The sequence below is a fragment of the Melanerpes formicivorus genome, unplaced genomic scaffold, assembly GCF_026170545.1.
Source record: "Melanerpes formicivorus ecotype bairdi unplaced genomic scaffold, bMelFor1.0.p_v2 SCAF_17, whole genome shotgun sequence".
Lineage (NCBI taxonomy): Eukaryota > Metazoa > Chordata > Aves > Piciformes > Picidae > Melanerpes > Melanerpes formicivorus.
Window position 1 is genome coordinate 9918359 of NW_027142369.1, and position 15040 is coordinate 9933398.

Consider the following 15040-nt stretch of genomic DNA (forward strand, 5'->3'; position numbering starts at 1 on the left):
CGCCGCCCGCCCGCCGCGGAGGAGCCGAAGCGCCCCGCGGCCAGCAACGCCCCCGACGGGGGCGGGAGGAGCGCGGAGGAGCAGTGCCGAGGGGCGGCAGCAGCCGCGGGGAGAAGAGAAGGAAAGTTGGTGCGAGCGGCGGCGGCGGCGGGGGCCGCCCGGGATTGGGACTGCAGAGAGCAGCCGCCTCGCCTCGGCCCGGCCGCCACGGATGTGCCCCTGCCGGGCGAGAAAGGACGGTTGCTGGCAGCGGGGATCGGGCGGCTGGCTGCGCTTCACCCTTGCCGAGCTGCTGCACTCGGAGGATTTGTGGATTGACTGTTGCTTCTGACCTACCGCTTCGGCTGGATCTGTTTGGTTGCGTTGCTGGATTTTGCCTTTTTTTTTTTTTTTTTTTTTCTTCTCATTTTTTTTCCCCCGTTCTTATTTTTGGCCCTTTTTTGTCTCCATTTTCCTTGGGGAAAGGAACTGCCTCCTACTCCGGCTCGGGTTCCCCACTGCAGTCGTGGCAGTGCCGTGGAGGCTGGGACCCCCGCTCTGAGCCAAGGTGAGCGCTGTCTCTGATCGATCCAGCATCGTCCTTTTCCCCCTGGAAAGGTGCGTCGAGCTTGTAACCAAAGAGCGCGCACTCACCAAAAAAATCAAAAGCTGCCCTGCATCTGGAAGCACAGAGTACCCAGATAGTGGGACCGGCATTTGGGATTTGGTAGTTCACTCGCTCATGCCACTGCCCCATGGTTGCCTCAATGGCAGGATCATGAAGTGTTTGACTTTTTTTCTTCTGCTTCCAGAGACCTTAAAGAAGTCCAAAAAGAGTGTGAGGTCAAACGGCAAGGTGCCAGGATGCTATGAGATAGTGCCCCTGTCCCTCAAGAAGAAGATGGCTGCAGAACTTTATCCTGCCAGCACCAACACCAACATCGCAAACAGTAACGCCGCCGCCGCCACCGCTGCCAACAGCAAGAAGAACGCCCTGCAGCTTCAGCAGAGCGCTCAGCCGCCCCCGCCGCCACAGCTTCAGAACCTCAATAACAACAACTTGGAAAGCGCCAACTGGCAGTCCTTCCACCCCACCCTGCGGGAGAGGTAAGGGCCGGGACCGGCCAGACTCTCCCCGGGGGTGGGGAACGGGAGACAGACCGAGAGAGACTCGGCCTCGTGCACCTGCACCAAGGCCAGACGTGATGGCCGGGACGCCCCGGGATGGGACCGGAGCCCTAGGGTACGCCGCGGTGGGAGGTTCGGACGGCTGCGTGCCGGCGGGGCTGGGGCACCAGGTGAGGGGCTGCCTGCGGCTAACGGGGCGTTCTCCTCCCTCCCCCTCGCTTGCAGGAACGCGCTGATGTTCAATAACGAACTCATGGCTGACGTTCACTTCATCGTGGGCCCGCCTGGGGCATCCAAGAAAGTTCCTGCCCATAAGGTTTGTGCGGATAATTTTTAGCTTTTTAATACTATGCATATCGCCTTCTCTCCCTGCCTCACAACCAGGTACCACTTTTTTCCCCCTAATTGCAGCTTTCATCTAGTCCCAGAAGTAATTCACATACACAGTCGAAGGCAGGCTTCTGTCCCTACTGCAGCCTTTAACTTTCCTTACGTATAGCTCTAACCGAAGCCAGCATGCTCAGCTGTTCCACATCCACGTTACTGAGGCTTCTCTCTCTTTATTTTTCAGTATGTTTTGGCAGTTGGTAGCTCTGTCTTCTACGCTATGTTTTATGGTGATCTTGCAGAGGTCAAATCTGAAATCCATATACCAGATGTGGAACCTGCAGCCTTTCTAATCCTATTAAAGTAAGTGGCCACTACAAGTCTACTAATTATGTGGACAGAATCAAAGTAGCTTATAAAATATACATGTCCTAATTGCTATTGTGCAATATGCACTTATTACTATTTACTTCGTGTGCTGACAAATACTGAATGTCAAATTCATTGCCAGCAAAGATGATTACAGATCAATCTTTCATGGCCTGTATTTTTTTCTGCCCCCATCTAGATACATGTATAGTGATGAAATAGACCTGGAAGCTGACACGGTGCTGGCTACGCTCTATGCTGCCAAGAAGTACATTGTGCCGGCCCTAGCAAAGGCTTGCGTCAATTTTCTGGAGACCAGTTTAGAAGCGAAGAACGCTTGTGTCCTGCTCTCTCAGAGCAGGCTCTTCGAGGAGCCAGAGCTGACGCAGCGCTGCTGGGAAGTGATTGATGCTCAAGCAGAAATGGCACTGAAGTCAGAGGGCTTCTGTGAGATAGATCAACAAACACTAGAGATCATTGTAACCCGGGAGGCACTCAACACCAAGGAAGTGGTAGTTTTTGAGGCTGTTCTCAACTGGGCAGAGGCTGAATGCAAAAGGCAAGGGCTGCCAGTTACGCCACGCAACAAGAGGAACGTATTAGGAAAGGCTTTGTACTTGGTGCGGATACCAACTATGACTTTGGAAGAGTTTGCCAATGGAGCTGCCCAGTCGGACATCCTCACACTTGAGGAAACTCACAACATATTCCTATGGTACACAGCTGCAAATAAACCCAAACTAGAGTTTCCACTGACAAAAAGAAAAGGACTCGTACCACAGCGATGCCATCGGTTTCAGTCGTCTGCATATCGCAGCAATCAGTGGCGGTACCGAGGGCGATGTGACAGTATTCAGTTTGCTGTAGACAAACGGATATTTATAGCAGGACTGGGATTGTATGGGTCAAGCTGTGGAAAGGCCGAATACAGTGTCAAAATTGAACTGAAGCGCTTAGGAGTTGTCCTTGCTCAAAATCTGACAAAGTTTACCTCCGACGGCTCCAGTAACACGTTCTCTGTGTGGTTTGAACACCCTGTGCAGGTTGAGCAAGACACATTTTACAATGTAAGTGCTATTCTTGATGGTAATGAACTCAGTTACTTTGGGCAAGAGGGAATGACTGAAGTGCAGTGTGGGAAAGTGACATTCCAGTTCCAGTGCTCCTCGGACAGTACCAATGGAACTGGAGTACAAGGAGGACAAATACCTGAGCTCATTTTCTATGCATGATGCATTTCACCTTGATTGTATTCCAATACTGCAATGATGTGCGTTAAGGGATTTTTCAGTTTTACTACAAACTCTGCAGCAGTATGGAATGTATACTACTTAACTATCTGCTACATCAGGCTATACAAATAAGTGAAGGAATGCTCTTGAATTTAATCTTATTTTATTTATTCATAAGCTATTTGACTTAATTAAGACTGCAACAAGCAGAAAAATGTTAAATGCACAGTACGTGCAGGATTTATTTTGTATATAGATAACTAACTTGCAGACTGCAGCTGACTTAAACAGAATGTTCTAAACTAGAGCAGTTTATGAATCTCTGAAATATAAAACATTTTTACATGCCCTAAATCCTGTGTACTTGCTCATTGCTGCTCTTGTGGCTCGTCTGTTAATTCATCTACAGTACATTTTATGGGTGATAACTGTGCCCCATGTGCACCTACACAGGGCATTAGCTATCACTGTAAATACAAAGGTTCCCTTGCCTGGTACGCGAGAATATCTATCAGCGCCCTGTATTTTCCTTCGCAAAAAGGAAGCTGACAGATGTGGAAGCTCAGGGGTTTTTGCCTGTTGCCTAAGCTGAATATAGATAGACAAAGCCTGAGTGTAATCAAAGCTGATGAAAATTATCCTGTGGTCATATTTGAAAGCTTCTACTACCCATTCACATGTATCATCTCTGTTAACCTCCAGCCTGCCCAGCAAACAGCAACACTGACACTTGCACCTGTCAAACTGCACCCTCCTTGAAGGGCCAGAGTCAAGACATAGAGAGAAATAGCTTAATGCAGTGACAGGCTTCATCACAGATTTAGTCCTGAGCTGCAATACTGACAGCTGCTAACTAAATACACATCCCATTCTCACATTTAGGAGCAGACGTTAGACAAATAATTTCAAGATGGTATTTCTACTCATTCAAAATTATTAACTAGAAATACCTTTGAGAAAAATTGCTGGATCTTTCCTTCCCCTCTATCCTGTTTGCTATCAGCAGTCATTTTAGAGCAAGTACCCTTAACTTTCCTTATGAGTGATAAAAGTAGGTGTTTTTCCTCAAGTATCTGACAATCATTACACATGAGTCAATTGGAAATATTTTCTGCTTTTTACAAATATCCTTTCTCATAATGACCTTGGAATGAATACTCAAACAGCAGTCTAAAACAGTATTTTTTTCCATGTATAACAAGCATGTCCACCTTTGACTTAGAAGGGTTTTTCTATTTGCCTTTTCCCAAGCTGCATTGATTTTCACCTTTGAAACTAAGCTGCAATACAAATTGTGGCTGTTCTTTCTTAAAAAAAGGCAGAAACTAAATTATTGAAACCAAGAAGTTTTCCTATACATCAAGCTTTGCTAACAAAGCCAGCACAACACGATGGCTGGAGCTGTGCAGTGCCTGTGCTATCTGGATGCTGTTATGATGATGCTCAATATGCGAGCTGCCCATTCTCCTGCTGCAGAAGCAGGCAGTTATGTGCCCAGCTGAGTACAGCTGAAGGGGTGGGCATGTGGTGTTCTTGAACACAAAGGCAACTGATTCTCTCAGTACAGATTAAGGAGAGTGGGAGTAAAGATACAGGACTAAATTTCCTGCACAGAAGTGGGTAGCAGTCAGAAGACCTCTCTGTAAGTGTGCTCTTTTAACTCAAATTGGCACAAATTCCCTCGGCTTAAAAGCTACAGTCTAGGCATTAGCTTTTATACCCTTTAGACAGGGTAAAGCCCACATCCCTATCACTGTTATGAATTCAGTGATGACTTACTATTAAAAGTTGTTCACATGCTTGAAAAAGTTGCTCCTCATTTTCCAACAAGCCACTTGTATTTCATGCACTGAACACCTCAGCTACAGGCGATGGACAGATAATAAATTTGTCAAATATTTATCAAATGTTGCATCTCTCTGGAAGTGTGACTGGCATGTGCAAGCTTGTAGAGGCACACATTTGTTTCACATCAGCCCATTGTCTTAGCATAGCCTAAACTACTCTCAGAAACAGCAACAAAATTATTTGTCAAAGAAAACAGCATCTAGCTCTCCAAAACCTCTTACATAACGAACAGCATCAGCAATGCTCTTCTGCCTCAATTGATTCCAGCTTCATTTCTAAGTTACCACTTTGGTATTCAGCACACAATACTATGTATACATACACACATACACATATATTCTTGTTAAGTAACCATGCAGAAAATAAAATGCTCAGAAATCAACTCATTAGAAAAAAATAAATACCTATGGCTGGAGCATTTATGCAGAGTTCTCTGGCCAACAGAAGGAAAGTTTTTCCCAGCACATAGACATTCACCTATTAAAAGACAAAAAAAACACACCCACCATTATTTAAATCTGAAACCACAAACGCTTTTAATAGAACATTTATATGTAAAGGAAGAAAAAAAAAACCAAGAAGTAGTGCAAGGAATACTCATAACTATAGAATAAATTCTTGGTGCTTGTCAAAAGCTGCACAAATTATCATTGTAAATCAAAGTGTAAGTAGATCCTGAAAAGTTTTTAAACATTTGTTTAGTGTGCTCTTCATGTTGCATTGTAGTACTTTGATAGTTTTTCAGCTGTCACCTAACAAAGCACTAAATGGGCTTTAAAATAATACCACTATCCATGAAATGTCATTTATCTTGTAACATAACAAAACCTGAGCAAATACTCACAAGTTAGTGCAAATTTCAGCTCTGCATGAGCATGTGAAGTGGGATAATTAAGTATTTCACAAGCAAGCAAGCATCAAACTTTTCCAGCAAAGCAAGGAGTGGTGCTACATGCCCAAAGGGTTATTTGTAATTTCTTACTGTGTGGACATTAGCCCAGATGACCCTACATTAAAAAAAAAAAAAAAAAAAAGAAAAAAAATATCAAAACCCTAAACCACACCAAACCTACTAAGGTACTGGGGACAGAAACCTGGTCCCCTTTCTCCTTCACTGCTGCACTGAGGATGTAAACTGAGGGGAGGAGTTACTCTTCATACTCTGACTTGCAATTTATAGCATAGGCACTACATTTGTATTTTAAAAGTCTGAGGAATTTTTCTTTCACTATCCTAAGATGCGTTTTTGTGTTCATCAAGAAATACAGGATATACTTCAGTTCCCAAACAGCCCCAAACATTCCCACAAAGCTCCATGAACACCTTGCTTCCCCAAGGCATATGTAAAGGTCAACATTGGTATAAAAATCTCCATCCTCCTACACTCCAAACAAGCAGTTTTGATTTGTTTCTTAAGGATAGGATATACTCAGTTAATCAAAGCATCAGAACTGCCTCTCTCACATGCCAGGAGAGTGAAGGTGTTTACTACACAGTCAATTACACAACTGAGTTAGTAACATGGTACAAGCCCATGAAGATAAAAAGCCCTGTTTCTAAGTACATTCCCTTTCAGTTTCACAATAGAGCTTTAGCAACATTAGTTTAAAAGCAAGCTTTCCTCTCAAATGTACAGATGTTTCTACCAAGCCAGCAAAAATAAATACGTACATTTTCACCTGGCACTTAATTTTTTTTTTCAATGTCAAGATAATGTGATTTTTTCTTCAAATCAGAATTTTCTTTTTTAAAATACTTCAAAGAAATCCTCTGAACGATCTTGTATCTTGAAAGTGACTATTCAATCCAATGTATATGATATGATAGTAATTCATTCCATATTTAGAGGAAATTGTTGAATATCTTTCATGCTGTCTGGCCTATGAGATACAAAAGTATAGTCTTAAATTTTACTATCCTTTCTTTCTGAAATACCAAACAACATAGAAATACTATTCTATGGGAAGGAAGTGAACAAAAGATATCCTTTAAATAAGAAGCATATTTCTTGGCAAGTAAGTCACAGAGTTTTATACAAAAAATTAAGCACCTACTGAATCTGGCAATTCATATAGGAGTCTGAGAGCATGTAACTTTCCATGAGCCAGAAAGAGAACCAGACATTACTACTGCAAAGTATCTGCAGTGTTTCAGTTGGCTTGAGATGCTCTAGATTCACTTGCAAGCTTGGAATGGTTTATTTTGACCTTTTGTCCAAAGAATGTTAACATAAAGAGTAGGGGTTTGGCTGTACTTTCAGCCTTCTAAGTTGGCTGACCACATTACAAAAGTTCTTAAACTTCATCACTTAGACCTCGCTCTGCAAGGACAATTTCACTGCACAAATCAATAAAGTTACTTCAGTAGAGCCAAGTACATATGGTATTTCCATCAGAGACTCCACAAACTCATCTAGTTCTTTTGTTTTAGTCTAGGAAAAAAAACAAATTCACACAAGTATTTTTCCTGGGTTTTTTTGGTGATGACATCCAAATGCCTGATGTTTGCCCCCATCAAACCATGTCACTCTCTAAGAAAGTCCTCCCAAGCAAACTTTCAATAGTTGTAATCATCAGAGCAAATAAATATGAAGAGGCATAAAGAAGCAGGTTTTCTTTTTTTTTTTTCCCCCCCAGTGAAGTTCTAACAATCAATGTAGGTCCCAAATTAAATCTAAAGCAAAGACAGATGCAAAATGAAATTGCTCCATGACTGTTTGGAGTCCTCCCCTCCGTCTAACACAAAGTCTTATGATCCATGGTCTATTTGAAAAGTTACAAGCTTAAATCTAACCTGCCTTTCCACTTCACCCACATCAGCAGTGTTTTATGAACAACTTCAAGGTGAAGGCAGAGTATTTACACGAAATAATAAATTCAAATATAAATGGTACACTAGGGAATTTCTTTTGATCCCAAGTGCATGTCTTTGCAGTTTTGGCTACTACTAGTTTAGAAAGAAAGCATCATTTACAGAGGATGACATGCTTTTTATTGTTTTCTTCATGAAGCTCACACATTTTTAATGCCAGCATAAAGTCACCAAAAGACTCAGGAATACTTAATCGGTGCCAGTTTTCCTGGCAAATCAATGGAAAAGGAGACCTAAAGTGCCTTCAATATGCTTCTCATCTATAAAAGTAACCAGATATTCACAGGTTCTGAGGCATTTATTGTAAATGGGAAATTAAAGATAGCATAAAGCTCACCCCAAAATCTGTAATGGCATTAAGAACTGATGAAGCACAATATTTTAAGAACTTTGGGGTTTAGTAGCAGAGATCATTTACTCCAACCTTCCTGCCTGGGCAGGGACACCTCTCAACTAGACTTGGTTGCTCATGGCCTCATCCAACCCGGACTTGAAGACTCCAGGGAGAGGGCATCCACAACAGAATCATAAAATATATTTGTTTGGAAGATACCTTCAAGATCAGCTGCAGTCCATCCTTCAACCCAGCACTAAAAGGCCAACACTAAATCATGTCCCTAAGCATCAGGTCCACATGCCAGGGACAGTGACTCCACCACTGCCCTGGGCAGACCATTCCCATGTTTGATAACCCTTTCAGTGAAGAAATATTTCCAAATATTCAGCCTAAACCTCCCCAGGTGCAGCTCAACCTTTTTCACTAGTCCTGTTGCCATGAAGGAGAAGGGGCTGGTCCCCTCCTCACTCCAACCTCCCTTCAGGTAGTTTTAGAAAGCAGTAAGGTCTCCACTCAGCCTCCTCTTCTCCAGAATGAACAACTCCAGCTGCCTCAGGTGCTCCCTGTAGGATACATGCTCTAGGCACTTCATGAGCCTCATCGCCTTCTGGACAAACTATTTCAGAGTCTCTCCCTTGTACTGTCCCTAAGATCCAGTCCAAACTTACTCTCCCTCAGCTTAAATCCACTCCCCCTTGTCCTATTGCTAGGACACCCCTATGAAAAGTATCTCTCTAGCTTTCCTGCAGGATCATTTCACGTATTAGAAGGCAGCTACAAAATCCTGCCAGACCTTCTCCAGGCTGATCAACCCCAGCTCCCTCAGCCTATCTTCATAGCAGAGGTGTTCCAGCTCTTAGATCATCCTTGTGGCCCTCCTCTGGACTTGCTCCCACACTTCTATGTCCTATTTATGATGGCAACACCAGGACTGAATGCAACATTCAAGGTGGGGTCTCACAAGAGCAGAGCAAATGGGAAGAATCACCTCTCCTGACCTGCTGGCCACCCTTCTCTTGATGAAGCCCAAAATATGGGCTTGTCAAAAGCTTGTGTTAAGTGTTCAGTGGACGAAGGCCCTTTCAGTAAAATTTTCTGCTGCTGTCAGTAACTTCAACTATTACTCACAAACAGACATTCTATGACAGATGAGATATGATATAGAACAGTCATATAGTCTTCCTTTACTCTCATTGTTTGTATGTGTTTTTGCACTCCATTAAGCTTAGAAAATTAAGAGAATTAATTTAGAGGCCTACTTTAATTTCTAGTTCTTTCTTCATTAAGAACTTCTTACAAAAATGCATATGCTCCAATCCATCAAAAGCTTAATGCTCCAGATTTAGAACCATATGACATTTGCATTCCTAAAACCTGACTTGACATGAGTCCTTAGAATGGCTAATAAACAAAAATGCCCTTCTAAAAGGGTATCTTTGGCTTAGACCTCAATTGGTACAGCTTTAAAGCTTAACTACATCAACTTTGGCCTATTCACTTTCTTAATGTGAAAAGGATCATACTGAAAACCAGTATTTCCTCAACCATCCCCATTCAAAATTGCCAATGTCTGACAATGTTTTTAATAGCCTTACATGTTTTGTTTGCATATTTTCATCAGATATTAAAATTTCCTAAACTTCACACCATCACTAGGTTTGAGCAACAGAGTGGTGTCAGCTTCTTGTCAGCAGGGATATTTTAAAGTACCTACATAACCTGATAGTTTTTACCCTATTATTTTACATTCAGTTCATCTTTAGCAGAGTAAGTTTACAAACATACGCACCTGCCACTGAGCTGTTGTTTTGCTGACGGGGTTTTCTTGTTTTGTTGCTGGTTTGGGGTGGGGGGAGGTTAAGAGGTTTTCTGTACATTTGGTGTTTTTTGGGGGGGAAGGGGGTTGTCTTCTTGGTTTGTTGGTTGTTGGAGTGGGGGTTTTTGTTGTTTAGTTATTTAAAACAAACAAACAGATTCCTTAGCAATACAACATCTTTCAGACAAAAAAGTATGTGGTCACCAAGGCACTGAAGAACCCCCTTGATTTTACCGTTAAGTTTTTACAGGAGAACTTAAGATTCTCTAAGATGTTATCTTTTACCAACAGTTTATCTCCATTCTTGTTGCAGAATGCTTCATATTAGTTAAGAGGGGCAGGGGGAGAAGGAATGGCTTCCAACTATTTAGTTACATCTTTACAGAAAGATCTTTCTATTTGCTGTAGTATTTGCCCTTCACAGTATTTTTTGCAGACACAGTCTTTTAATTTCACATCTGTCAGTCATCAGATGCTGATTTCAAAGGGGCACTTCCATAGGGACTCTTACCCTTTCATAATTTCCTCTTGCTTTCACATCATGCCTGATGTGTTCACAAATACCGATATATTTCCAGTTTTAGAAGTACCAACAAAAAATAGCTTGTTTCCGATAACACAGGAGTTTAGATGTTGACCAGTCTAACACTTTCCAGAATTTTTAACTCTCTTGGGGAAACAGGGAATCTCCTATTCATACAGTTAACCAGGCAATTTACTTTCTGGACAGAAGCATTAAAAAAAAAAAAGAAAAAAAAAAAAAGAGATGCAATCACTGAATTAAAGTTCTTGCATGACCATAAGTTCCAGAATTTTATGAATCAATACACTTTTCACTATGAGCAATTTCCAAAAAGACCTTTAAAGACCACAGTGTGGCATTCCAGAAAAATATTACAAATGGTGGCAGTGGTTAAGGTATTCTGACAAAGACTGGGCAGTTGGAACACGATGAGAACTCACACTGAGAGACATCCATGGCTGCTTGCCTAAATAATTAAGCAAGCATGAAAAGCAAATGAGTTTTTAAGGAGAGTGTCTGTTGCTGGGGAAAGAGGCACCTGTGGTTATTTGATTCATTATTAACATTTCTAGTATAGTGATGCCTGAAGGTCCCAACCAGGTTGTTTAAATTAACTCAATCAACACAGCAATTTGCATAGGGGCAATAAAGGCAAATACAGTCAACATCATAACTTTAAATGAACAAAGGGTATTAAAAACTGAAGCAAATTAGTACAGTGTTTAAAAATACTCTGTTTTGCTTTTCTCCACACAAACTGTATTCCTTATTTTTTGGATCCATAGTGCAAGTAGAACATTATATTTAACCTCAAAAGACAATAGAAAAAAATACAAACACACCAAACTCAGCCTGTCAGACTGCACTTAAAAAAAAAAAATTACATCAAAATTCAGCAGCTGCTTCTCCTGCTAGACCGTAAAGCCTTGCTTTCAGTCTGGGGACTCCAAAGGGAAAGTCTGCTTTTTGCTAATCACATACATGTAGCTCTAGCTTTCGTCCTTCCAAAAGCACAACAGTACCATAAACCATTATTGTACCATCTAGGCAAGAAAGTCAGAGTAATTCATGACAACCATAGAGGAATCAGAGAGGTCAATGTTGCCTTTAGAAGAAATAAAAATGAGTATCAAAAGTAACCCACAATAAAAATCCTTCTGGACAAAAAAGTACTGTTACTTAACAAATTGACGATAAAGAAGTAGGAGGTGAGAGTTGCATTTTGAAGTGGAAGAGAGACCAAAGGAGGACTAGACCAAGCAAGTACTAGTTACTGATTTTCACTTCTTATGCACCCTCTTCCCTTATTTAAAACCCTAGCTAGTCCAGGATGGAACGCATCTCTGCAGGTCTCTGGACCAACCTCCCACTCAAAGCAGTGTCAGCTACATGAACAAACGACGTTGCTCAGGATCTTGAAAAACATCGATGGTCAGGGACTTCAAAACAGCTCTGGGTAGCCTGTTTCAATGTTTAGCTGGCCTTATGGTGAAAAACCTTTTCTTCATATCAAGTCAAAACACCTCTTTTTAAATCATTATGTCCATTGCTGCTAATCCTCCTGCTGTGCACTCCTATGAAAGAGCCTGTCTCTGTCTAACATCTTTTCAGTAAGCATTATTTAACAGCAGGACACACTAGGAACACTAAAAATTATATTCCAGTAGGCTGAAACTGGAGATCAAAGCACTGCCAACACCTCTTCCCAAAGTCTTTTATAAACACATTGCAAAGACCATGACAGTGGAGATTACAAAAGGCTAAAATAGAAACTGCCATTTTTGGGGATGAGAATGGCTACATTTCAGCACATTGAGCTGAAAATTTTAGCCAAACAATTCTCCAGGTACAAGGAATTAGTTACTCTGAAACAGATGAGCACACCTCAACTGTTCAAAACTCGGGCCAAGGCTAGACAAGCTTTGCAACTCACCCCAACAGGCAAGGCCTGTCGCTTAGATTGGACCAACAAAAAAGCAAACAAAAGGCCTGATTACAGACCTCTCCAAAGACTGTATTTGCAAGTAAAATGCAGTATCTGAAAATATAAGCAAGTACTTTCCCTGTCAGAGACTGATGACTGATCTTCCTTCCAACTCAATCAACATTCAGCTTCGCCGCTCCACACAAGGAAAGAGCCTGATTTGTAGCAGTCATCCGGACATTTTCAGATCCTTTCAGATAATGCTTTAAAGTCTAAATGTACCAGAGACATACTGAACCCGGCAACACTTTAAATATGAGGCTTCCAAGACACAGGACATACTTCACTTGAACTAAAAATGGGAGGAAAAAATACCAAAGAAATTGCCTTTTCAATTAAAAATAAGAAGACATTCTGGCTTTTTCTGAGATGACTGCAATTTTGAATCTCCAAAAACTATTATGAAATGCAGCAGTTCTCAACTGGAATAAGACAAACTCCCACATCTCAGTCATCAGCATAAGAAGAAAACTGGTATGACTACTTAGACTGCCATTAGCAATGAAAATTAGTCTCTTCTATTGCTAAGTTTTAGCAGCATAGTATTCTTCTAAAAGTGCAATAAACTCTAGGGACAGGTGGGTCTTTTTGGTGGTGTGTTTTTTGGTTTTTTTTTTTTAATAGAGAATGGAGGACCAAATCCCACAGCAATGCAATGGCATTGTACAGACCAATGCATAAGAGACCACACTCATAAGTTCCCCTCCTTTTTTTTTCCCCCCCTTTTTTAAATAAAAAAAGCTAAACAGAACAAGAGAGGAAAAAGACCACAAATATGAGAGGTCATTAAATGACTAGTGATTTGCAGGTAACAGCAGATTCAAATGTTACTCTTACTTTTAGCTGCCACCTGTGTCATGTTGTGAGCTACAGAGGGTGTTAGCTCCCCAGCACTTTCAAGACACTGGTTGAAGGTGACTAATGTGGAGGGTGCCACAAGTAAAACACAGAATGGCAAAGCTAATATTGTTTCAAGATGCAAAGATGGCCAAAGGAAGCAATGGATGCCCTTTATCACAAGCTGTCATTTATCGTTTTTTGCTGGTACCTGGAGTTAGAAAGCTTACTCTTTGGTTTGATTTTTGATTAAGCAATACAAAAAAGGGTTTTGTCCTTTTTTTCTTCCCTTCAAATGCACTTAAGCCTATTTTAAGGTGTTCTGAAATTCAGTCAAGTAGCCTCTATGAAGACACTTTCTAAGGAGGCTCCGTTTGGTAACTTTCTTCAGAAAAATTGCTGTGGCCAGATGATTAGTAGCCTTGCAGGTCACTTCACCTCCCACAGCAATTGAGCTCCATCAGGCAGAAAATTCTGAAGAAAAATCTCAAAATTTTCTATTAGCACTTAAGAAAGAATTCATGAAGGTTAACAGGGTCTCATTTTTAGACCTTCAGATGTAACTATTTTGTGATATAAAAATGACACCTCCCTCATTTTACAAAAACACCCACAACTCAAAACAGTTACATGGACCAGTATGATATACTTTGTATAGACAAGTCTGAACACATTAAATATTTTAGAAAGATACTACTACTGCTGCAAAGAACCTTTCTTTAATAACATTCATAGCCCAACTTCAGGATGGGAGAACTGTCCTTGGGAGAAAAAACCAACAAAAAACAAACAACAAAAACCCACACAACCAACCCCCAGCACTTCAAGGTAATAAATTATAATCTAATAAACTAATTGATTTTCATTTCTAGGCATACAATCTGTGGGCAAAGGCTGATCTAAAGCAGAATGTATTGAAGTTTTCTACTGGGCCATACACACTTTGCCACCAAGATGTTTTCATTTTGGTTTTTGTAACTTCTTTTTTAAATAAGCTAAGGGTGTGAGAAAATAAAAACAAAAAAAAATTAAGGTAGGACCTGAAAAGTTAATTTCTATCTTTTTTGAACAGGACTGTGTGGCTAGCTAGAGTTAACAATACCGTTTGAGATTCCGGTTTGCTCAAATTCACTTTAAAGAAGCTGTAAAGTAGAGCACATCAGAAATCTTCACCCAGCTAAATACATAAATACAGATCATGAAACTAAAATGTTGCATTTTTACCCTCTTTCTGGGCGTCATTGTTTCCCTATTACTAATCTGTCTGTCTGTCCCATCTCTTCAGTTTCCCCTCTTTAACCTTTTTGGTCCTCATATGCCCCATCTCAACAGCTTTTATGGCTGGAATGTACAGAGAGGAAAAGACAAATCATTCAATTTTTTTCTTTTCTGTTCATCCTGATGACACAGCTTTTTTATTATTATTTACAAATAGAATACCTCTTCTTCCTTCTCACACTGTGTGACTATTCTTTATCTTTACTGTGATCATTCTATTTCATAACCATCACCATGAGAAAAAAATCACCTGTGTTTAGAAGGAAACAACCTTTCCATTGAAGTATTCAGTTATAAGTAATCAAAATATTTCAGAAAAGAGAGAAGTTACTAATTTTAAGAATTAAAGATTCATTTGATTATTGCAATTCCAGCAGACTGCTTCAAGCAATAAATAGTCTTCAGAGGGATGCCATTTACCAAGACAGCTGGGAGGACAAAAATAGATGTAAGTAACCTACTCACATTGTATGTAAAACAGTTGTAACACAGAGAATGAGGGTAGGACAGC

At 40.9% G+C, this 15040-nt stretch overlaps 2 protein-coding genes across 7 annotated transcripts in view; one reads left to right on the forward strand and one right to left on the reverse strand.

The window, feature by feature from the left end:
- BRF1 (BRF1 RNA polymerase III transcription initiation factor subunit) overlaps positions 1 to 15040 on the reverse strand; it is a 178193-nt gene that overhangs the window by 92093 nt on the left and 71060 nt on the right. For all 4 annotated transcript variants that reach the window (XR_010988633.1, XM_068148887.1, XM_068148886.1 and 1 more), the window contains exon 5: positions 5288 to 5360. Coding sequence is in view for 3 of the 4 variants with exons in the window: in XM_068148887.1 (XP_068004988.1) it covers positions 5288 to 5360 (73 nt within the window). In the remaining variant the exon portion in view is untranslated. The remainder of the gene's footprint in view (positions 1 to 5287; positions 5361 to 15040) is intronic.
- On the forward strand, positions 76 to 3389 carry BTBD6 (BTB domain containing 6). 3 transcript variants are annotated; one of them, XM_068148892.1, is made up of 5 exons: positions 76 to 547; positions 792 to 1086; positions 1333 to 1423; positions 1679 to 1797; positions 2003 to 3389. In XM_068148892.1, exons 2-5 carry the CDS (start codon positions 881 to 883, stop codon positions 3033 to 3035), a joined length of 1449 nt encoding a protein of 482 aa, XP_068004993.1. In that variant the 5' UTR covers positions 76 to 547; positions 792 to 880; the 3' UTR covers positions 3036 to 3389. The 3 variants fall into 3 exon arrangements, with proteins under 3 accessions (XP_068004993.1, XP_068004992.1, XP_068004994.1); XM_068148891.1 differs by lacking the exon at positions 76 to 547 and having other exon boundaries at positions 600 to 1086; XM_068148893.1 differs by lacking the exons at positions 76 to 547; positions 792 to 1086 and adding an exon at positions 1092 to 1222.

Bases quoted from the DNA above. Each gene is read 5' to 3' on its own strand.
- BTBD6 (XM_068148891.1), top strand. From the start codon at position 722: ATGCCACTGCCCCATGGTTGCCTCAATGGCAGGATCATGAAGTGTTTG. The intron at 1,087-1,332 runs GTAAGGGCCGGG...CCTCGCTTGCAG, and splicing joins CACCCCACCCTGCGGGAGAG to GAACGCGCTGATGTTCAATA. The intron at 1,424-1,678 runs GTTTGTGCGGAT...TTTATTTTTCAG, and splicing joins AGAAAGTTCCTGCCCATAAG to TATGTTTTGGCAGTTGGTAG.